This window comes from Mustela putorius, unplaced genomic scaffold (assembly GCF_011764305.1).
Source record: "Mustela putorius furo isolate JIRA1106 unplaced genomic scaffold, ASM1176430v1.1 tig00000151_pilon_pilon_pilon, whole genome shotgun sequence".
Taxonomy (NCBI): domain Eukaryota; kingdom Metazoa; phylum Chordata; class Mammalia; order Carnivora; family Mustelidae; genus Mustela; species Mustela putorius.
The window spans coordinates 16,167,013-16,190,938 of record NW_025421296.1 but is presented as its reverse complement, the minus strand read 5'-3'; the positions used below and the strand labels follow the sequence as shown (position 1 = coordinate 16,190,938).

Sequence of the window (23,926 nt, the reverse complement as noted above, 5' to 3'; positions counted from 1 at the left end):
AGGGTAAAATATGTTCTGAGATAGCAGTGTATATATGCAATATTGAACTCTTCTCGAAAGGTTGAAAGTTATTTGTGTTGTTTAAAAGAAATGACAATAGACTTTTAAGAAAAGACAACATCTCATGGTATTAGGGTGTAAATAGAATTCTGTTTTATTTTGAGCTGATCTTTAGAAGACAACTCAGAAGCCAGGAGTAAGATTATATTATCTATACTCATGAGTATTAATTGAGAAGTTTGGCATCAAACTTCCCCTTCATCTGACAGAATGTGCAGGTTTAATTGAACATATTTTATGAGAGGTTTGCTGGTCCAAATAGCACTTTCCACAAAGATGCACTTTTTACATGTCCCCAGACAGAGCACTAATACAGTATAATAGGGGATATAAACAGAAATGTAATTTTAGGAGATGCAAGTAGTTCCCTTTATATCTCATTTTGGTTAGATCCACTAGTTCATTCTGGCTACTTGTTGGCTTTTACTACTTGCAGAATTAGAAAAAGTTAGAGAGGTTGCAGTTGAGAGACACTATGATAATTAAATCCTAAAACATAGGACCTATGTTTTAGGTGTTATGAGAAAAAGTAAAAGAATTTACATCATTTGGTTTTAGAAAGGAAAAGCTGAGAGGTGATTTGATAATTGTCCTCAAGGATATACAAAGTTACTTTTTAAAAAGTGATGTCTACCTGTTTTTAATCACATTTGAAGAAAGATTAAGAAAAAAAGTATTATAAACTGCAGTATGAGGGATTCCATTTCTCAAAAAAGAAATACCAAGGGGTGCCTGGGTGGCTCAGTGTGTTAAAGTCTGTGTCTTCAGCTTAGGTCATGATCCCAGGGTCCTGGGATTGAGCCCCACATCAGGAGCCTGCTTCCCCCTCTCTCTCTGCCTGCCTCTCTGCCTACTTGTGATCTCTGTCTGTCAAATAAATAAATAAAATCTTTAAAAAAAAGGAATACTAGAAGTTGAAAAGATGTTCTTTACATACCAACTATTAAAGGCCAAGAATTAGGATTTTATTCTTTGAATATATTTAAAGGTGGGATTGTTTGGATTGTAACTTGAAAGCAGGAACAAATGACCAGTCACAATTCCTAGTTTTTATGACCCTAGGATATCCACATTTATGGTAACAAGTTATAATTTCCACCCCTTCCATAATCCTTTCCTCCAGAAAGCTTTTTATCCAGAAAACCATATCCTCTTTCAGTGAAAGCATGGATTTCTAAGCACAGATCTGAGGATCTTTTTAGTAGGATATAATCATCCCAAGAAACAAAATTTTTGAGTTGAAATCTGGAAGATTAATTTATAACTATTAATTGAAATATTTAATTTCAATAGGTAATTTTGAAAGAAGTCTCTTTTAATAATATTATAAAAAATTAACTACATTGTTCTCTATGTCTATTGTTCATTTATCTGTTTCTAGTAATTGTAATTTATGGTGGTAAAATTTCTACTAATTTCAATAACAGTGTCTTAGAGAAAATGCTGATACCAATCAAAATAATAATGAAAAGTGATTCAAGTATATTTAATAAGAAATCAAGAATGCAGATCAAACATGAGGATTAAGTTTCCTTTGATAATTATATGCCCTTTATGTGCCATCTACTTTGTAAAATTATTTTCATATAAAAAAAGTATTTTCCCTTTGAAGGTGCATAGCATTTTCCCACATGACCTAGCTGTATTTCCTGAAACTCCTTTTTTTTTTTTTCCTTCATATAGGGCTTTGCTTCCCTAAATTTCCTATAGGAAGCTAAATCTAACACATATTTAACCAAAGAAAGAGATTTAAGTTTTGCAGTGTATACAGATTTAAACAAGAGAATTCTTACAAATACTGTAAACTATGGGTCATATTGGAAGCACAGGAAGTTGCTGGGGTCAATGTATTCCCACCTAAAAGAGCCAGGAAAAACAACCTCGGTTTTGCTCCAAGATAACAGTTAATGTATTTGCATCTGAGTCATGTAAATTCCAGTGACAAGATGGATGCTTGTCCTTTTAGACTACCTGTCTGTTAGGTTCATGGTGGTCTGGGGTAATATGTCCCACATGTATTTTATTTAAGCTACCCTCCCATTCACATATGTTTTGCACCTAAGAATTCTAATCTTAGAATATCTAATCTAATCAGAAAAAATTTGTGAAAACTGAGTATATTTTTTAAAACATATTTAACCTATACTCCCTAGAATTATTACCTGTCCCAGCAGGCTGCTTGCTGCTTAAAACCTGTATTTGAAAGACTGGCTAGGTGGGAATGAGGTGTTTAAGGAGAAATTCAGAGTAAGAGATTACATGCATATTGGTGAAAAGGGTGGGGAGACTTATGGCTATCCGCGAGGAAAGATGGAACATGCACATTGAACAAACCTTTATGTAACATATACCCCATTCACTTTGAGGTGGAGACTTAACATCAGAGTAATGTGTTTTTGGACTAGTGTTGTTGGGGTCAGGAGCCGACGGCCAAGAAAGAATTACTGAAACATCTTTGGTGCAGAAAAGTGGTTTCATGAAAACATGGGGACAGGACTATGGGCAGAAAGAACTGCCGTCCCAGGATTGTGAGGAGCACATGCTTATATACTTTAGGGTTAGGAAAAGTAAAGGTAAGGAAAGTTTCAAAAGGGTTTCCTTTGCCAAAGAAGACTCACAAGATACCAGAGTTGTTGCTATTGTCAAGTCAAGGTTATTTTTCCCTCTAGAAAGACATTAACAATAAGATAGTTGGAAGCTTCCTGAAGGAACATTATACTCTGTCTGCCTCAAGTATTTGTCAATGGGCTGCTTACAAGGATATTTCATTTAATCTACATTCTTCTGCCTTTGTTTCCCACTCAACAGCAAGGCAAAATTCAGCCCCTAACATCAGGAGGTTGTCTAGGACAAAGAGAGGGTCCTGCGTTTGCTCCCATAGACAGTATAAATCAGATGGGGTCTTGGGCTACTAAGGAATTCTCTGCTAAAGAATGCAGGGCTTTGCTTGTTCATGGACTGGAACCACATCAGTTGACCTGGAGTCCAGGCTTCTGCAGAGACAGCCAGTGGGTTTGTTAGTGGGATCTGAAAACACACAATAGCTGAACAGTGGGAAACAAGTCTCTGAAAAACAAGCTTTAAACTTTCTGGTAGTTTCAACTTCATTAACCCTGTGGGATAGGGTTTTAGACCCTCTGAATTTTCGGTATGTATACATGTTTAGGTTATTGGTTTCCAAACCTTAATGTTCCCAAATATAAAGTGGATAATGGGATGCCTGAAAGGATTTTATAATATATACAATATTTGTCAAGGGAAGATATTTTTTAACAGGAACAGTACTTGAATATCTATAAGGATTCAAGATTAATTAACATTTAGGAAGTTGTTTTAAACTGGGTCCAAATTTACACACCCAAATAGGCACATATGCATACAACACACACAAATATCTAGAGAATGGCAAAAGAGTGAAGTTTGCCCATATAATAAACAGTTACAGTAAACATGTTTCCCTTTCCATGTGAATACTGGTAGTAAATTTTGTTAGAAAATGAAGCCTTCCTGACTGCCCTTATATATCCTACCTTCTACTATACCACTATTACACTATGTTACAGAGAAAGATGTGTGTGTGTGTGTGTGTGTGTGTGCGCTAAAATGTACATAAGATTTGGAGTCTGATCTACTCCAGATTTTTAGTAATAGTCAGTATTAGTGATGGCTAATATTGTGACTATTAGTGATATTATGTGATATTGATGATAGTACAGAGCATTAGTATGTGCTTATTACTTTCCTAAGTGATATACACATATCAATTCATTTAATCTTTAAGAACCTTGAGAAAGGTACTATCATCCCCTTTTTAAAAATTCCTAAGCTGATTCTAAGAGATGTGAAAAGAAGTGGTAAAATTGATGTTCATATTTAAGCTGAATGGCTTCCAAACTTATGGAATCTTAATCCCTAGGGCCAAAGAGGTTTTAAAAGTGTGTGTATGGGGGGTTGACTACTATGTCCTAGACCTAGTTCCCTCATCAGGGAAATGAGGATGATAGCCTGTTCTGATGGATTATTATACAGATTAATATAGAGGTTATATTTGAAAGATATGCTTTCTGTTTTTTTCTGAAATTTTTTATTATGTCCATTTATATCAGGAATTCCAATTGCCTAAGAAGAACAAAGAGATTTAAAGTTTTATTCCTTTTCCCAGATAAGGCAACTAAAATCCAAAAAAAGAGAATTAACATATTGCATAAAGCACTCACTTGGTTTGATTTTATTTTTCAACATCTAACATGTAAAATAGTATTATAGTGCCATTAAAAATATCATTTTTGGGGGGCGCCTGCGTGGCTCAGTTGGTTGAGCGACTGCCTTCGGCTCAGGTCGTGATCCTGGACTTCCAGGATCGAGTCCCGCATCGGGCTCCCAGCTCCTTGGGAGTCTGCTTCTCCCTCTGACTTTCTCCTCTCTCATGCTCTCTCTCACTCATTCTCCCTCAAATAAATAAATTTAAAAAAATATATCATTTTTTGTACAGGACTTGATGTAGATTTAATAAGTCCCTTTAGAGACTCACTCATTCTTGAAAGTCTAATTCAAAATTAATTGGTAAAATTTAATTTTGATGGTATGTTTTTCCCTCTCATTTTTAGTCCCTAAAATATTTGCAAAAAATAGAAATTATTATTTGTAGCTAAAGAACCCTTACTGGATCTCTTCTTCTTGTTTTATTAAAAATTACATTTTTGTTTGTTTTTTTTAAATTTTTATTTGTTTTACACAATCATGCCTAATAATTGAATGATTTCCTTATTCACTGTAAGTACAAGTAAAAGAAGCAATAGCAAACATAACAGTCAAAAACACATTAGTTAAGTCATGTAATTGATAAAGTAGCTTATATTTAATATAACAATGCAAAAATATTTATCCTTCATCTCCCCATTCTTTTTTATTTGCTTTTTCAAACCCACAAGTGTCATTAACTTGAAGAAAAAAATATCTATTATTAGAACAATAATAAGTGTGGTTGGAAAAGTGTGAAACAAGTGACTTGCCAGATTAGCAAATACTGGATGAAACAGTTGCAGTGTCAAGGAGAGAAGAAACCATATAAATATATGTGGAAGCTTTGCCATAGGGATAACTTGCTGATTTTTGGCAGCATTTTCTGCATTTAATCTTACATGTTTAAAGTACAATAAAAAATTTATGGCTTGCTATGTCTATGCTCTCAATAATTATTCTAAACACATAGTTTATTTATTTATTTATTTAAGTTAAAAAATGCTTTGGTTTACTATTGTCCTCTGAATACCTTGGAAAAGCATATATATTAACAGCAAACATAGCTGTAGTATGTTGTTTCTGTGTAATATTGCTTTGTGAATCTAAGACAAATCCTAAGATCTGGATATTAATCTGTAGAAAGTGTCCAGAAGACCTGAGATAAATCTAAAAAACTAGAGATTACTTCTGAAGCAGAAATGGAAAATGAGATCAATGCACAAAAATAGTGCTCAAAATGTGTATAGCTGTTATTTTATTACTATTAATTAAGCGGTACTTTCCAATGAGCAGAGATTACAGAGGCTACTGTTCCTACTGGACCCAAACTCACACTCTGACTAAAGATAAAGTGTATGGAGAGCAAGTTAAGGAAGTAGAGATTAGGGAATGCCATATATATTTATTTTATTAAATATCAACATGATATTGATGTCAGAAACTATGCTAAAATGTATATGCATTATCTTGGCACATCCTAATAAATGCAAAAGTTGAGATTTGAATCCAGACAGCATCTGAGGCTACAGCCTGTGTTCTTATCACTATAGCAGGTGCACTTCAGTAGACAGCATGAGGGAGAGACAGAGGAGTATGGATATTTTGGATGATTACTTTTAAAGCAGCTCTTTCAAATGCTTGAGCTATAATTGCTCTTCACTATACTTCAAAAAAGGATTCCAACATGTTACTCTTCCCATCTTCCTTCTGTAAAGCAGTGTACTCTGCCTCTTTCCTGCCTCACACGCTTCAAGGGGTTTTCATGGCACAGGCAGTAATGTGCATTTCTTAGCAGGAGCACCTGAGCTCATGAGTCTTGCAGTCGATTGCTCTTGCAGAAGTTCCTAAGTCCTTGATGATAAGGCGATCTCTTCCTAGAACAAAATTTTCTCCTTTCCACTTTCAAGAATGATTTATTGCTCCTTATTCTGTTTCTTTAGCACTTTAGCTGTATATAACTGTCATGATGCTTTTTATTATTTTTACATACTTGTCTCCCCCAGTAAACTGTAACGACTGAGGGCCTGGATGCCCATAGCAGTTATCGTTCGAGTCAGTGCCTGAGGAGTGTTCTATAAGCAGCAATAGACAATAACCACATGTGTTCATAGATGTCCAACTTCTATTTTCAGAGTTAAATAGAGGGTTCTATCTCTGAGGGCTTCAGTGCTTAGGTGATGTAATTGAAGATGCTAATTCAAGTTTTCAAAGAGTTTACTGCCAAGAAAACAGAAAATCTTAAATGAAGATTATTTTAAGATTTAATGGCAACATGTAACTTAGGAGAAGGAAAAATACCAAAAGTTTCTGGCTATTAATGACATTGATTATTTTGTTACAACTTTATATTACAAGGAAAGTTAAGGCCCATTGAATAAACCATAAAACTGGAGGGGTTTCCAGAAATTCTGTAGTATTTAGTTACACTTTCTGTGCCAAGGTTATCAATTCAAATAAGTAATAGAGAAGTCGAAATATTTACAACATAAATAGAGGATTTGCTATTTTATATATATATATATATATATATATATATATATATATATCGGCCTGTCATTACGCTTATGTTAAAGTCCAAAATTCATGATCTGTCCAGTGACTCATCTCCTTTCCCAGCATTGGCTCTCAACAACCTCTCTCTTCTTTTCTCTGTTCTCTGGATTTCTGGAACGTACCTGAGGCTTTTGCTTCAGGCCTCTACCAATACCAGCCTCTCTGTCCGCCAAAGTTCTCTTCCTGGCCATTCAACCTTTAATCCTCCACTCATCTTTCAGCCATTTTTGAAATTTACATCCTAGAGAACATTTCCCTAACTTGTCCATATAATTTGATGTAAACTTCTGTTCTTACTCTCTATAATGACACTTATACTGATGTTCTTGATGTATTTACTTAGTACTAATTTATTTAATGTCTGTCTTTGCTACTCCTCTACACATTATATGCTCTAAATGATTAAAAATTATTTTATAATTGTTTACCATTGTACTATATTTTTTAAGATACTATGTTTTCATTTTTTCCCCTTGAAATAGTATAGGAAAATCATAAATATAAAGAAAATCTAGCTTTCTTTAAGCTTGTGAGTATCTCCTGGCAGCTAAATTCTACAATCAGAAGAACTATTACCATATATTCAATCTTCCTCTAGTATTTTAAGAATCCAAATTTTAAAAAAAAGAAAATTGAATTTACTAATAAAATAGTTATTATTTTGAAAACACTTGCCAAAATAGATAATTCTGACATTTTGGGTGCTTAATGATGATACCTTTATGTAACTCCATATAAGAAATGGAGACACAAGTTACTAACTATTCTTTGGTCATTTTCAGAACAATCCAATTCAAAGGCTATATCTGAATTATTGCCTGGGATTACCAAATTTCATCAATTCTTAACTGTATTTTCTTTGAACATCTCTGAAATTGAAATACACATAGATGTGTGAACATAGTTGAAAACTTGTAGTAAGACCAAGACATTGCCATGTGAAAGTTTTTTTTGACTCAATAAAATATAGTCACATAAGTAAGGTAAATATGTATCTTTTAAAAACAACTTTTTTAGATAACCTAGACTCATTTTTTTTTTCATTTCTCTTATAAATGAATACTGTCATGGTGCTTTAAGGTTTAAAGAAATCAACTCAATGGGAAATATCATGCTTATTAAACTTTTCAAAATTTGAAAACATATTAGTAAGTATTATTTAACTTCATCTTGACAGCTCTGTAAGGGAAAAGGGAGATTGTGTTATCACTTCACACAGTAAAAACTGAATCTCATGTGTAAAGTACTTTTTGGTAGCTACATTGCTAGTAAGCATAGAAGCCAAAATCTTCACTTCTGTTTCATGAGGATGCTTCAGCATTGATACAGAAAAGAAATGCATTCTTTATGGGATTTTTATGTGGAATTTAGGCTGCTCTGACCATTTTTAATGAAGACTTAGTTGTATCATAGTCCTTATGAGTATGGCATCTCCACCATGAATTTAGTCAACATTGATTCAAGGTATGGCCATGTTAGCAATATGGATTGATGTATGCGAGCCTGTGTAACTCCAGGTTTTCATCAGGACAGTGACCTGTTGGACCGGCGGAAACACTGCTTCACAGTGCAATCTGAGTCTGGGGAGGATCTCTACTTCTCCGTGGAGTTAGAGTCTGACCTCGCCCAATGGGAAAGAGCCTTCCAAACAGCAACCTTTCTGGAGGTGGAACGGATACAGGTGAGAGTCTGTGAAATTTTAGGAACTGTGACTCCTAAAAATGCATGGCTTCTCCCTAGAATTTAAATCTTAAATAGAAAATGCTATGACTTTAATTAATTTACAAAGTAATTTCCTGTTCTCCAGTCACGACCACCCAACTTTTAATGTGAATGGCTTCATTCTTTCACTGTGGTTTTTCTAGGAATAATTCCCTTCAACTCTACCCTTCAAAATCATACATGTAATTTGAGACTTTTTTCAGAGGTCATATCATCACCAAGATTTTCCCAATTTTCAGTCTTTCCTGCCCATTATTACCACTATTGCCACAACTATCCTGTTCAAACTCATCCCACTTGTGAGCATCAATAGCACTTCTTTGGTCTGTTTTCGTAGGTCAACTAACACTGTCTTGTATTGGAGTAATATGTGCTTGTCATTCCCCACACGAAGTTATAGCTTGCTTGGGATTGTTTTATTCATTTACCAGCTGAAAAGTACAGTGCATTTGCCCTGCATATTTATTAAGCTTTATTTTTTAAATGTAAAGTTAAATGTAGGTCAAACTTCATAGAACCTTCAGCCTCTCCAATTCATGGGACCATGGAATAGATAAAGTTCCCAAATGTTGCTTCTGTGGCTGATGTCTGTCTGATAGAGACTGATGGCAAAATTGAGCAGTTGTGATGCACTTGCCATATGTAAATGGATTTGTAGAGCCAGGATCTAAATGTGTGATTATTCGTCATACAACTAATTCATTACAAATGAATTAGTTCCATTTGTAATTCTGAACTTAATGAGATAAATTTTAATGTTCTGTACTGAAGATGTTTTCATCTGATATATTCTTTTAAATTATAGTAATTAAGAATAGCAAACAAGTATGTCTAAATTAGTGGGCATGAGATAGCCTTGGAGATTTCTTAATATTGACAGTAGTTTTAGTAAGGTAGTAATGGGTGGATGCAAGCATGGAAGATACCCATGCATTAAACAAGTAAAATTAGACCCAAAACTGAAGTTAAAAGGCCCATTAAGTTTGTTTTTTGAGCTGGTTTTTGAAAACTTGTCTTCAAAGGGGTAATTTGGCATGGTTATAACTTTACTATGCAAACTGGGCTTAAAGCCATGAGTATAGGTTTTTGGTGAAGGCAACTTGATGCATTTAGCCATCATTATAGTCAGAGTGTGATTCATTTAATGTACTTTTAAATACGGTATTATAAATATACTGTAAGGATTAGTATTAAAAATTTGCTTGAGATCAGTTTATCTCATTCTCTTCTTCCCTTTCTTACTCCTTGTGAATTATGAACATTTTTCTTCATTTGAATATACCAGTAGAGTTTGCAATTAAATGAAAACAAAATTGGCCTGTGGACAAAAAGATGCATCATGTAGCATATAAGTCCTGAGTTTTTATTTCATATTTGTTATTGTTAAATTTTAGTATTTCTATTTTAGTAGTCTTTCCAAAATATTTATGTAAGTAAAATTATAATTTAATCTTATCTCAGTGTGAAAAGTCGTTGATGATTTTTGAAGAATCAGTAGGTTTATACAAATAAGAAGCAAGTGATAAATGTCTTTAGGAAATAGCTTGTACCACATGGATGAGCATTATATGAGAGACTCTCAAGGTAAAGATGTTCTTATATTTTTTCCCTTGGTTGCTGAATCTGTGTTTGTGTGCCTTAAAGTGCTCTTTTAATAATATCCATGAAATTGATATGCCAAGAATTGGAACAATATCTTAACCTTTAATAGTTCACTTTTTTTTTAATCTAAATGCAGTGTTATTTAGTTATAAAATATAATAACAGAACATAATGTTGCCTAAACTTAAACATTTTTATACCAGTTTTATTGGCAACATTGCAAAGGGTGTCAGTATAGCACAAGATAAAGACAAGTTCAAAAGGAGCAGAATTGAATATATGGTCCTGAATACCTTTTGGCAGGTGAAAACCTATTCATCTAGCTTTATTAATATTAAGATGTCAATAATACTATGTTTCTTATACAATTATTGCTGATATTAAGTTAGCTATTGTATAAACAACTTATTAGGACCTATCACACAGTCTTTTGATAAATATTGTCTGTTAATACTGATACTGGGTCAATCACAAGAGGAGTAACAATATTTTCTGTTCTATCTAGTGCAAGACATATGCATGTGTGCTAGAAAGTCATCTAATGGGACTCACAATTGACTTTAGCACTGGATTTATCTGCTTTGATGCTGCAACAAAGGTAATGTATTCAGATCAGCTCTGAGGAATGTGCTGCAGACACTGTAATTTAAGACTGACTGAAATAACTTCTAATTCCTGTCAACATTTTAATTAGTTATCATGTATCATACTTAAGATCCTCATTTTTTAATAGACGAAAAATCATGCTTTATTCTGTTTATAGAAACACAAAAGCTTGAATTTTTAATGAAACAAACATGTTTCCAAAAAACATTTTAAGTGTATAAAGTGAATATATATGTATAATATATATACATTATAATTTATAATATATTGTAATGTATGCATTATAATAATGTATGCATTTTACTAAAGGTTTAGCATCTTACTAAGGGAAATTTCTTTTTCTCCAAACACAAGTTTTTTTTTTTCCTTTCCCTCCTTTATTTGACATGTCCTCACAGAACATCAATCAGTTAAAGAGTAAAATTGATGTTGAATTCCTGACATGTCTAACAAGGAGATTCATTCGTCAGATTGACTTGTCATACATTTAAAGGAGACACAACACAAAGAGACCCAAACTGGCAAATACAAGTTTTTTTTTTTAAAAAGGGTTTTTTATTTATTTTTATTTTTTCTGCATCAGTATCCCCAATATCCAAACAGGGAAAACATTTTTTTTTAGAGTTTAGTTTTATAGGTAATATGTTAGAATCATAGTATGGAGGAATTTGGGGTTTAGAAATTCTAGCCAAGAAATATAATCCTTATTAACTCTTACTTAGCTTGGAAAGGTCCTGTCCAATCTGATTGGATACCTTTTCCACAAAAGATCTTCCTCTAAGATGAGTGTATATGAAGGATGAAAGGAATCCTCTAAGTTAGTCATGTCTAAAAAATCTTTAAACACAACTGATCCTTCACCCATTGATAATCTCCCAGTACCAGAGTCACTGCTGCATTTTCTGACTTGAGGTTCAGGTCCCCATGGAGGACATTCTTTTCCCTCCCATGACACAATTTATTCCTCAGATCCTCTCCACTTTTTTCTTTATCAAATTATGGCCTAAGAAATAAACCCATATATTCCTTCCCACTGATTTTAAAGATTACTGAGTAACCCTTTACTGGGAAAATTTTATCCTACCTAAAAATCAGGCATTGTACAGAATTTTCAAAAACAAATACAAGTAAAACAAGCTTGATATAAATGTGTGAGAAAGGCAGTGTCCTGAGAATAAGAGGTTTTGGATCTTGGGAGAGATGGGAATCCATTGTGCAGTCCTGCAGCTCACAGTCAAGTATGATGTGAACTGGTGTCTAGAGATCTTAGGAGTTTTCATGAACCAGCAACTGAGACTGTCACACAAAAGCTCAAATTATTTAAAGATGGGCAATTTATTTTTTACTTAGTGGAATTAAATAGCATACATTTGCTGGTCAGATTGATTTGACCATCCAGTGCATTGCCTTTGCATAATGCCAAAAGAAATTTATCTAAATATGGAATTTCAGATGCTGTGACTCTTTTGATGACTCTCAGATGAGACTGCCATCTCTTTTTTTTCCTATGACCAAAGACTTTCTTTGGAATAAAATATTCATTCAATTCAGGATAGCCTCACAAGTACTAAATTAATATAACATATTTACTAATTTTACTACTCAATTTCATAATTATTAAATCAATGTAATAAATTACTTTCAAAATAATTAAAGTGGTTAGAAAAAAATTAAAGTGTGATTTTTTAAAGAGAATATTATAGCTATAATTGTCATCAAATTCTACCACATGAAGATGGAAGAATCCCTCATATATGAGAGGGAAAGTAATAAAATAAAATTCATCTGAACTCATTTCTGAATGCCTGAACTTAAGTTTTTGTTGTTGTTGCTTTGTTTATGTTTTTTTTTTGTTTGTTTGTTTTGTTTTGTTTTTATTTTTAAGGATAGTATAATCTAAATCCATGTCAAGGTCCTGTTTTATCCCTTTGTGTGGTAAGGGAGAAAATCCAGATGTGGATGTTCTATATGACATGTTGAGGTATTCCTGCCTGGGTGTGCAGGGAAGGAATGAGCACCCAAGAGACTCTAAGCAGATTGTTATGATGCCATCTAGGGCATATCATTTAGCAAAAATGAGATTTTAGTCAGTACAAGGTTGACTCAGAAAAAGCCAGTGGCCTTGGCAGTGTAATCACCATCTTCCCATTTTCCCTTATTGGAAGTTTCTAACTTCAAAGCCACCTGAGAATTGTGAGGGAGGGAGAGAGCCTATCTCCTTGTGATGAGCAAGGTATTCATCACTAAACTGACACTTGCACAGTAATAGGGAACTGTTAATAATTATGTCAGGACAAACACTGACCTGCCTGTACTGCAAGACGGTGGCCTTACTCCATGGAATGGAGTAAAGTAAGTAAAGCCCAAAGTAAGTAAGTAAAGTAAGTAAGTAAGTAAAGCCCAAAAGTTATTTTTAAATATAAAAAAGAAAAAAATTAATTATAATTTATAAATTAAAGCTTGTTTTGTTCCAATATTTTATTAAAACAGTGAAATAATATTGTTATTTTCTCTTCTTGATATGCCAGTGGAAAGAATCTTTAAAAATATATGCCCAGCAGATTTTTTAAATGTTTGGGTTCAGGAAGGCCAAAGCAGCAATACTATTGATACCTTTTAACTGTTCTTATTTTGTCAGTCTGCTCTGCATCTTGCTCAGGCCCTCCAGCTTTGAAGTGATTATGGAAGCAAACCAAAGGTCGTATGATATAGTATAGATTCCAGATAAATATGGAGATATATATATATGGATATATGCATGGACATGCATATATCCATATATATATCTCTCCATATTTATCATTTTTAAAAAATATTTTTTAAATAAAATAGACAATAATGAAAAAATAAATTAGAAGACCAAATTAGATACTTGTGGTAGGGAATAAAGTCTTTGTGTCCTTAGTTTACACTAGACTGCTATAGGTTTGGAAGCAGTGAGGTCCGGGAATGTCAAGCTAGTTTTGTTACTTGTCCCTTGTGCATGAAAGTCCTCAGGGAAAACTCTTTCCCTGGACTTTCTAGACAGTACAAGACACACTAAATAACTCTGCATTTCCCATACTTCAGTTTACATTAGCAATGTAGCAGAAGGTTATCCATTCTTTTGTTTCAGTTAGTGTTGCTGGGGAGATTCCCTCATAGAATTTTATTGCCATATAACTGTTCAGCTTGTTCTTTGTAATCTTTATCTTTATTAAAATGTTTCCTGAGTGTTAGAAAAGGTTTTCTCATTAATATGTCAAAGTATGATGTTGCAGTACTAATATAATTCCCATAGCTAAAAGTATTGATTTGTTGCCATTATATTCCTTCAAAAATTCACATATGTATTACTTATAGCTATTAATAGATTTCTTATACAAACAGAGACTTTAGTTACATTTGTAAATAAATAGTTAATGAATAGTTGTTTCCTATTGAAAGATAGGAAAGGGATATATAAGGCTTCCTGGAAATTGAGACACCAAGGATAAGATTATCCAGACAAATATCTGTAAGTAAGGAGAACACAGAATTTGAGGTCAGACATGATGCAAGGTCAAGTTTGTGGGTAGCCAAGAGCCAGATTATGAAAGGGATCCTAATAAAGGATTGCACCTGATCCTAAGAACAGAAGAACCTTTGAAGAGTTTGAGACACAGGAATGAAATGACCAGAAATGTGTTTGACAGCATAAACCCAGTAGAATAGTAGATGACTGAGATGGAGAAAACCTGGGGAAAGCCTGGTTTGGCCCTCCTCTGGACATCTACCACTTGGAAATGTTCTAGGAAAAAAAAAAAAAAAACATGCATGGTTAACAAGGTTAAATAAACACACTGTTACAAGTTGAGGTTGAGGGTGAAAATAATGTATGAACAGAAGTAAGAGATGTTCGATATCATGGAAGCTAAGTTATAAGGAAGGAAATGTAGAAAATGCTTGGAGTGAAAAACTGGGCTCCTGGATTGTGGTCCAGTGCATGTTTGACCTAAATCTGATTTATACTGTGTAAAGGTCAGTCTAATAGAGGTATACAGATTGCATTGATTGGATGGAGGCAAGACTGAATGAAGAGCCACAAATGGAAATAAGTTATGTCTTCCCTTGATAATTAAGAATAACTTTCAAACTTTTCTTTTTAAACATGAAATTTTGTAAAAATTTTAAAAATGAGGGAAATTTCTTTTATTTGTATCAAACAAATAACACCTGAGTTCTAACGGTTAAAATAAGGATGAAGCCATCAGATCCCACACCTTAGACCTCCCCCTCACTCCCAATGCTGCAGGCCAGGGGAAAAGTCAACTCTGTTGCTATAATTGGAGCCCCAAAACTGTTTATCCTGTGTAAATAGCAAATGCAATGCGTGGAGTACCATAAATCCTAACCCGAACACTTCATGAGAAGTATAAATATTATTCATATTACAGTTTCCCGACAGAGTCTCTGAAACCATTGGTTTCCTAAAACTGTTAGTCTGATAGGTTTTTTTTTTAATGTTTTAATAGTTGACTTTGAGAAATTTTAGGATAAATTACTTAAAAGGCTTCTCTACTTCAGTATATCTATGAACCAGTACTAACACAGAGAATGTCAAAAATATTTTTGAAATCAGGAATGGTTAACAGATCTATGCAGATAATAAATTATTAAGTGAAAAAAGTAACATGCTTAAGAATTAGCTCTGTCCTATTTTAGAAGCTACCATAATGATTTTACGTTTCCTTCTTGTACTCATTACTAACTTTAATTGATTATAGTTTGGAAATATTATCTGGAGGGAAGTTATAAAATTCATGTCTGTGCATGATGACCTGCATTTTGAGAACTTATATTCTATGCCATAAAAGACAATGTCACCCTAACCGAAATAATTTCTTTCATGGTTTTGAGATGTTCTGTATAAAATTAGAGGGCTTTCTTTTCCCAAAGAATTGTGCTGCAGAATTAAATTCATTGTTAACATATTAATCCCTGAAGTATCTTAACCCCTACAATACATTTATATCTTTAAATAGATACTGATTTCTACAGTGTTTCAAGGTAAAGTTTGGAAGGAAGTTGAAATGACCTCTATTTATACTTTTCATTTTCAAGAGTCTTTGACATATGTTGGAGAAGTTGAAGGTCACTAATTTTGAGGAGCTTTGAGCTACTGTTTCTCCTAAAGATATATGATATTGTTTTCATGTACACATACACATTTCATTATATGTTTGACTTTTTCTGAAAAGCACTTATGTAATTATAACATAACTATAACAAGAATTCCATAGGTCAGAACTCTCAAAATGGAATTAAACCAGAACTCTCAAAATGGAATTAAACCATTTATGCTATTTTTTCTATAATATTTCAACTATTTCATATCAAAGGTAGATCCTAAAAGCCCAAAAGGAAAGCTTGAAATGATTAAAAATGAATATTTTTTTGAAATTTCTTTTACATAAGTAGAAATCTTAAATGTAGATATGCTATTATGTAGTGACAACAATATTCATATAAACCTTAACATTTTTCCTTTATACAATATCTTTCAATCATTTTGCTTCCTCAGTTGTATAACTTACAGTCCCTAAATATGGACAAAAACATCAAGTTCTATTACATGGAATTTTTACTTTCTTCTTCAGATAAATTATATTTTCTTTGCTTTTAGGAGAATGAAGAACATTGCATTTATTGCAAAACAAACTCAGACATTTAGGGAAACAATCCATCAGGTAATTTTTTTAACCCTCAAACATTTCAAAGATAGCCCTAAAGTAAGGTTCAAAAGAGAGGTATTAACCCGTTTTCATGCCAGTATATTAGCTAGATGCAACACAATAATAGAATCCTATATTTATAATTCGAAGTATATAAAGAACAAAAGCAGGCAAGAGTCAAAAATTCTTTGGCTAGTATGTTATTTTTAATTTAATAATAAAAATTATTTTAAAAAATTTAAGTCAGATATTTTTAATAAAAACTTCTTTAAAACTTCTTTCAGTGTATCTTAGATTTTCTCCTTTAATCATCAGTTTTGTTTTTTATGAAATTTTTTGCTAATATCACATAGCAAGTAGAATAACAGCTGTGTGTATATCTTGCAGCATTATCCTAAAATTAAATAAGATAGAAATAAAAACATCGTAAATTGTCAAATACAGATTCTGAAGTCCTTAAGCATTATTTCTGACCAAGCTATTTTTCAGAGGGTTTTGTCTCAACCACAGATCCTATCTTTTCATCCAATCCCAGGAATTCATCATGTTTTTCCCTGTTTATTTCAAATTCCCCAGAATTCATTGATTAGCAGCCTTTCACCTTTATCCCCTGTAGAACCTTTGCAAATCACATAGCTGCTGAGCCTTCCTTCCTCACCTCTGAAACAGACATGCAAATGACACTTTTTTTCATGGGATTATTGTAAAATTTAAATAAAATGTATATTGAGAGTGTTTTACAGTGAGTGGCACGAGATGAGCCTTCCTAAAAGGTGGATACTTAAATTTCTCCCACATGGCTGGGTAGTTCTGCCCACTACAGGGCACCAGAACCAACAATATCTTGCTACTATGTGGCCATCCTCAAAACGTCACAATAGCACTGTGTTTTCTAGAATTTTGATCAATCAATCAACACATGTGTCTGCTACATTCCAGTTCTTGTGAATCTGTGCTTTCATGAAGGTCTTTGTCTTCATGGCACCCAGTGGAGAAGATAGACATTAAGCAAGTAATCGTGTTTAATGGTTCTCAGCAAAGGGAGTTCAGGGTAGCATGGAAGCATGTAAGGTAGGTTAAGGGCCCATAGGTGGTACTTAGAGTAAACCACGTTTCATTTGAAAGTTGACAGGTCATGAGTGGCTAACAAGGAGCACAATGGAGGCAGATGCAGCAACGTGTGTGAACACTCTCGTATATGAGATGACTGACAGTTTCAGTGTGGCTGGAGCAGGAGAGTGAGAGGGCTGCACCTACCGAAAGTAGTCAGGCACCGAAAAATAAGGACCCATAGACTTCATAAACTGGGCACTCACACCAGTTAGCTGTGGCCACAAAATTGCTATTGAACACCCAATGGCAACGTTCACTGGATTACAGCAGTAAATGTTTGTCTTTTCGTTGTTTTCCTCACAACTGTATGGGATCAGACTATTGATCTGTATAGGGCTCCGTTGTAAGTCTGCAGTTTGAATGGTTCCCTCAAGCGTCATGATTTGACCTTACTCTAGTTGTTCCCCATTCTTCCTGTAACCAGGAGGTAAGTCCTGGCATGTCCTTTTCTTGTAGATGGCAAATGCAGAAGAAAGCAAGCAAAAACAAGCAATTCTTCTTTAGCATCTATTGCTGGAACAACTGCAAAATCCCACCAGCCAAAGCATGAGACTGCAACCGAATAAAAGGACAGGTCCCCTGGGAGAGCACCTCAGAGTTACACTGAAATATGCCTGGGTACAGGGAGGATTTAGGCTGAAATGCCATTAGTGCCAAGGGCCATGGAAAGCCACTAAGAGATTTTATCTTAGTAACATGATGCAAACCATGATGACTGCAGCACCTTTATGGAGAATGCTTTGGAGGGGAAGATGAGTAGATGTTGGAAGGGAAGAGGGTTATTAGAGTAAGATTAGAGTAGAAGGCTTTGAGAATGAAGAGCAGCAGGGAACTGAGTCATAATAAGTCATAATAGTCAGGAGTGCTTAGAGAGAGAGTAGAGCTAAGTATAACACCAAAGTTTCTGACCTGAGCAACTGTATGAGGGGAAACTGAAATACACTGGAAAAGGAGTGGATTTGGAGGACATCTGTTGAATTATTTTCATGCAAGTAACTGTGGAGAAGTCACTGAGTAGTTACTATGTTCAGCGTAAAAATGAGAAGGATGTTACTTTTTTGGTGCTCTGTATCTTACATGATACAGACTTTTCTAAGTTCAATGACTTTTCTAAGTTTCATAGGAAAACACACTCCAGTGAAGTGTGATATACCATGGAATTCAGATACTATTGAAACAGGAGAGCTAGGTTTTCGCCTCACAGAGCTGAAGACTGAATCCCATCGACAAAGGAGAGTGAGTAAAGTGAATAGAGTTTTTAATAGGCAAGGGTACAGAAAAAAATTTCTGTATCCTGACAGGATCGGGATCCTGACAGGGGGGCTTTTAAAGATGGTCTTTCAAAGAAGGCTAGCCAGGGAGCTTAAATCCTTTTAACATCTCTATTGATTGCACCGGTTGAGTAAGGACCAGTGATAACACCTTTAATGGCTTTTATTTCTTTTTAGGGTAGATAATTTTTTGATCAGAAGTAACTGTTTTAACAAGAACCCCCTGGACACCTAGGACAGAATGGTCTGGTTTGTTCCTTTATCTCTGGTTTCCTTAGGCCTCTACATTTTGGGGATTTTCATGAGCCTGATCCTGTACCCTCCTACCTATCTTTCCCTACCTAGCCCTGTCTATCCCTTACTCACTATGAGCAGACAACTTACATTGGGAACTTAAAATGCCAAGGTATAGTTCTGATTGCTTTTCTGTATACCATGCAGTACTGTGTAACTGTTTTTACTTATGTCAGAATGACTTCTATCTTGAGATACTTCTTGGACTCTAACACAGACCAATTTCTGGCAGGCAGACTTCATTCACCAATCCACTAAGATATGAAATTACCACAAATTCTTTGGGTAAATAAAATTTAAGCTCTACCTGGGATTCCCTATGTATAACATTCTATGTAGATCAATTTAAGCATTAGATTTACATATGCCCTCACAAACCTTGAGTAATTCAGACTCTCTTCAACTGCTTGCAATATTTATTGTATGGCCATTTTAACTAAATTGAAATGTTTCAATGCAAAGAGAAAGATTATGCATCTTAAGGTAATTCATTATGTTGCTAATTTAATGAATGAAATAGTTTCTCAAGTGACATCTTTTACAACTCAGTTAAAAGTAAACTATAGTAATTAAGATAAAAAACTTAATACTACTAAAAAAAAAAGGTAAACTATCCATTTCTAGAAATGAAAATGTCTTTGAATTTTGGGATTTTTTTATTATGTTCAGGGAGAAAAAGAATAAATGATTGATTTATACCAATAACGTTCATAATTAAATTTTAGAAGTCAAATTAGTTAATGCAAATAATGGTGCTGCCTCAAAAATAAAGATATGCAGATACTTATGCATTAATTTAGCAGTTCTTTAATAGCATGCTTCATCTCTGTCAGTGGAACAGCCTGCAGACAACCAGGAGATGAAACAGTAAAGGCTTATTACATTGCACAGACACACTGTCTTGGATATAGCATCTCAGGAACCCCCTTTCTTTTTTTCCTCTAGAACTATTACTATCCATTGAGCAGGCAACTAACTATGTGTGCATATGTTAAAAAGAAATAACTGAAAAAGAGTTCATTTGTAGGGTGGGTTGGTAGTAAGAACTAAAAGTATGACTGAATTCTGTCATGTTGCCAGAAAACAAGAACAACGACAATGATAAACAAAACAAAAGCAAAATTCTAAGAATCTGAGAAACTTATACCAACTAAACCATATTTTCTTGCCCATTCTTATTATGCACATGACATATAAGGTTCTCAAAATGAAATCTGTATGTTAATAATAACAAATAGTATTTGGAAACATGTTAGTACATCCTTTCTCATATATATTTTCATTATTATTTTGAAAAAAATTATGTAGATATGATTAAAATAAGTACTCTGCATCTGTCAACTTTCTAGATTGATGACTTCAAGCTATTACAAAATAACTCACAAAGTCCGAGTTTTAAAACACTTTCTCTGGTTTTTAAAATTATTTGTTGTTGTTCTATTATTCCAAATAAATTTTTAAAGTGAAATTCTGTATAATCTTCTTCAAATATTCTACATATGAAATGGAAATATTTATACATAGATCCCTATATGTAGAGTCCATTTGAAGGGAATTAATTTAAAAGAAATATGTCTGATAGATAACTCTGAGCTTGATTGGGATGTTCCAGCCTGTCTTTAATTTAGGCATCTGGCCTGATGATAATGAATTTCTGTTCTGTTAACTAAAGCTCAGATATGCATCTTGATCTCTAAGACTACATGTTAAAAACATCTCAACACAGTGCGTCCTACACTGAGTTTGTTGTCCATTTTTGGTCTGACTTCTTTGCATATCTTAGTCATCAAAAGAACTTTGAATTGTCTCTATACTCTTGTCTCTTCCTCAACAACTCCTCCTAAATAAATCTTCAAGGTGTTTGCACGTTAATTTGGGTAATCTGTTCTCATTTGGGTTTTTGCAATACCATACAAAAAGTCCTTTTTGATTTATTTATTAAACACACTCTTTCATGCATTAACTATGTCATGACCACTAATATACAAGGAATACAAAAATTAATACAATCCCTCCTTTCTTTTTTTTTTTTTTTAAAGATTTTATGTATTTATTTGACAGAGAGAGATCACAAGTAGGCAGAGAGGCAGGCAGAGAGAGAGGAAGGGGAGCAGGCTCCCTGCTGAGCAGAGAGCCCTATGCGATGTGGGGCTTGATCCCAGGACCCTGAGATCATGACCTGAGCCAAAGGCAGAGGCTTAACCTACTGAGCCACCCAGGTGCCCCACAATCCCTTTCAAGAAGTCTACAGTTTAATGAAAAAGACAGATCTGGAACTGGGTGTGCTTAGGTACTGTGGCAAGAAACCAAAGCATTATAAAGGCATAGAGTTGTATTCCTCTCTAGCCCATCTTTCACACTAGATTAATGATACTTCTAAAATGTAAATTCAGCTATGTCTTCAGTTTCTCTTGTTAAATTACTTGAGTGGCTTCCTACTGCCTTTAAGACAATATTTGTTATCATATAGAGAAGCCTCTTAATGTTCTTATTTCTGCCTGCAGTTTAGCATCATCTCCTGGGACATTTGGTGATTCAGGGAAGTTCCACACTTTTAGGCATAACATTCCTACAATGTACTTTTAGCCTTGAGTGCAAATCTTCATCCGTAAAGCCTTCTTTCACCCATCTAATTTATTTATTTATTTAGTCAGTCAGTTAGTTGGTTGGTTTTTTTTTTTTTTTAAGATTTTATTTATTTATTTGACAGACAGAGATTACAAGTGGGCAGAGAGGCAGGCAGAGAGGAGGAAGCAGGCTCCCTGCTGAGCAGAGAGCCCGATGCGGGGCTCGATCCCAGGACACTGGGATCATGACCTGAGCCGAAGGCAGAGGCCTCAACCCACTGAGCCACCCAGGCGCCCCTAGTTGGTTGGTTTTAATTTAATTTTATTTTTTTCAGTGTTCCAAGATTGGTTGTTTATGCACCGCATCCAGTGCTCCATGTAATACGTGCCTCCTGAATACCCATCTAATTTAGATATCCCTTCCCTGAGAGCAGAGAATTGTAGGCATACCCCAGCATAGCACTTATCATAATGAACTACAATTAAGTCTGGTGGAGATATTAACTCTAATCTCTGATCCAGACTCAAGCACAGTTCAAAGACACAGAATTAACTCAGCGACTAGTAATGAATATATTGATGAATATGATACCACCTAAGGAAATAAGTGAAAGCCATATGCTTTCATCTAATTCTGTGATCTTTTGATATTGCTCTTTCTATCCCTCTACCATCACCGTTCAAACGAAATTTTAAAATTAGTATAGAGATGAAGTAAAAATGCCAATTAGGCCCAAAGATATAATTAATAAGGATAACTTTTACAGGAATGAAGAACAAATGAGAAGTATAAAGATGTATAAAGAGAAGTGGTTTTAAAGAGAAAGTTTCTTCTGCCTTTCCACCAAATATGACCCTTAGCCCACCTACAAAAAAAGAGAGAAGGAAAAAGAGCCACTTCTAGAACACTAAAATGTGTGGGAAATTAATTTCAGGGTGTGGGAGGGCATATGGAAGGAAGGCAAGAGGTGATGTGTATGCTTGCGCTTCTTGCCAAAGTGAAGGGTGATGCAAGATGGAAATAAGGCTGCCTCGAAAGTTTGATTTACTGCTTAACTAGAAGATCCATCACAGCAATTTGCAAGTAAAAGAAGAATGCATTTGTGGTTATTGCTGGGCAAACAAGAATTAAATGTGAAGTACCAGGTGTTGGTGGTGTTATAGGAAGTGTGAAAATGGATCCTGGCTTCAAAGCATTTTTTGTTGTAATTATTAACACGATCTAGGCAATAAGTTGTAATACATATAGATTGTTCTTCCTAGTGTTTTTGCCTCCTGTGTTGTAAAATATCCTATATCTATTTTTCATAAGTTAGATAACATGGTGTTTACATTACCTTCTTATGCAGAGGTTATTTCCATTTTTTTTTTCAAGAGGAATTTTTCTGTGGGGCATTAAAAATTGAGCCTTGCAAAGAGTGAAAGAAGAAAACTGCAAAAGTTTGCTTTTGAGATTGTTTTTTCTCTTTTTGTTCAGCATGCCAGTTATTCATTATCATTTACACATCTTTTTTTTTCTATTTATATGAAATTAATGAATTACACTTTTGAATAGTCTGCTTCTAAGACATTCTGGATGCTGTACAAACATGAATTCATTCACTGACCTGGGCCACTTGGTTATATCCAGTTTTGAATCCTATTTTTTGAGGGATTATACAAATGTAAAATGTTCTCCAGATGACTAATATTCCCAAGCTTTAAGCCAATTCTAGCAGTGGGTCTTAAATAAATAAATAGTTTATGGAAAGCTTTTGACTTGTAGAGGGAGAGGAAGAAAAGCTTAAAATATAAAAGTATTATAAAGAAACAATGACTCAGAACACACTGTGTTTGGGAAAATCAGTAAATTACTTTCCTGGGTTTAGTGTCTTACACTAAATGGGACTCTGGGTCTTTCCTCTCTTTTAAGAAAGGAGTCAGGCATTTGAAATGAAATGTCATTTACAACTGATCATGCTCAGTAAATGGGTCTGTGATTTTTTTTAGTTAGGTAAAGAATTATAGCAAGTCAAAGATCCAGCTTGAGATAAAAGCAGAAATATGAATCATGGAGAATGATATACTTAGGTTTGATTTCCACTTCTTAGCTGTGAGATCTTATGAATGTGTATACTCTTTCTTAAATTGTATTATCTGGAAAATGGAAATACTCTGGTCTCCTGCATCACTCTTGCAGGCATGAAAGGGCCTACATAGAACA

The 23,926-nt window shown here is 34.2% G+C and overlaps 1 protein-coding gene across 1 annotated transcript in view; it reads left to right on the top strand.

The window, feature by feature from the left end:
• SNTG1 (syntrophin gamma 1) overlaps positions 1-23,926 on the top strand; it is a 948,474-nt gene that overhangs the window by 877,691 nt on the left and 46,857 nt on the right. The window contains exons 15-16 of the mRNA XM_013047405.2: positions 8,384-8,536; positions 10,685-10,777. Of these exons, the coding sequence (XP_012902859.1) occupies positions 8,384-8,536; positions 10,685-10,777 (246 nt within the window). The remainder of the gene's footprint in view (positions 1-8,383; positions 8,537-10,684; positions 10,778-23,926) is intronic.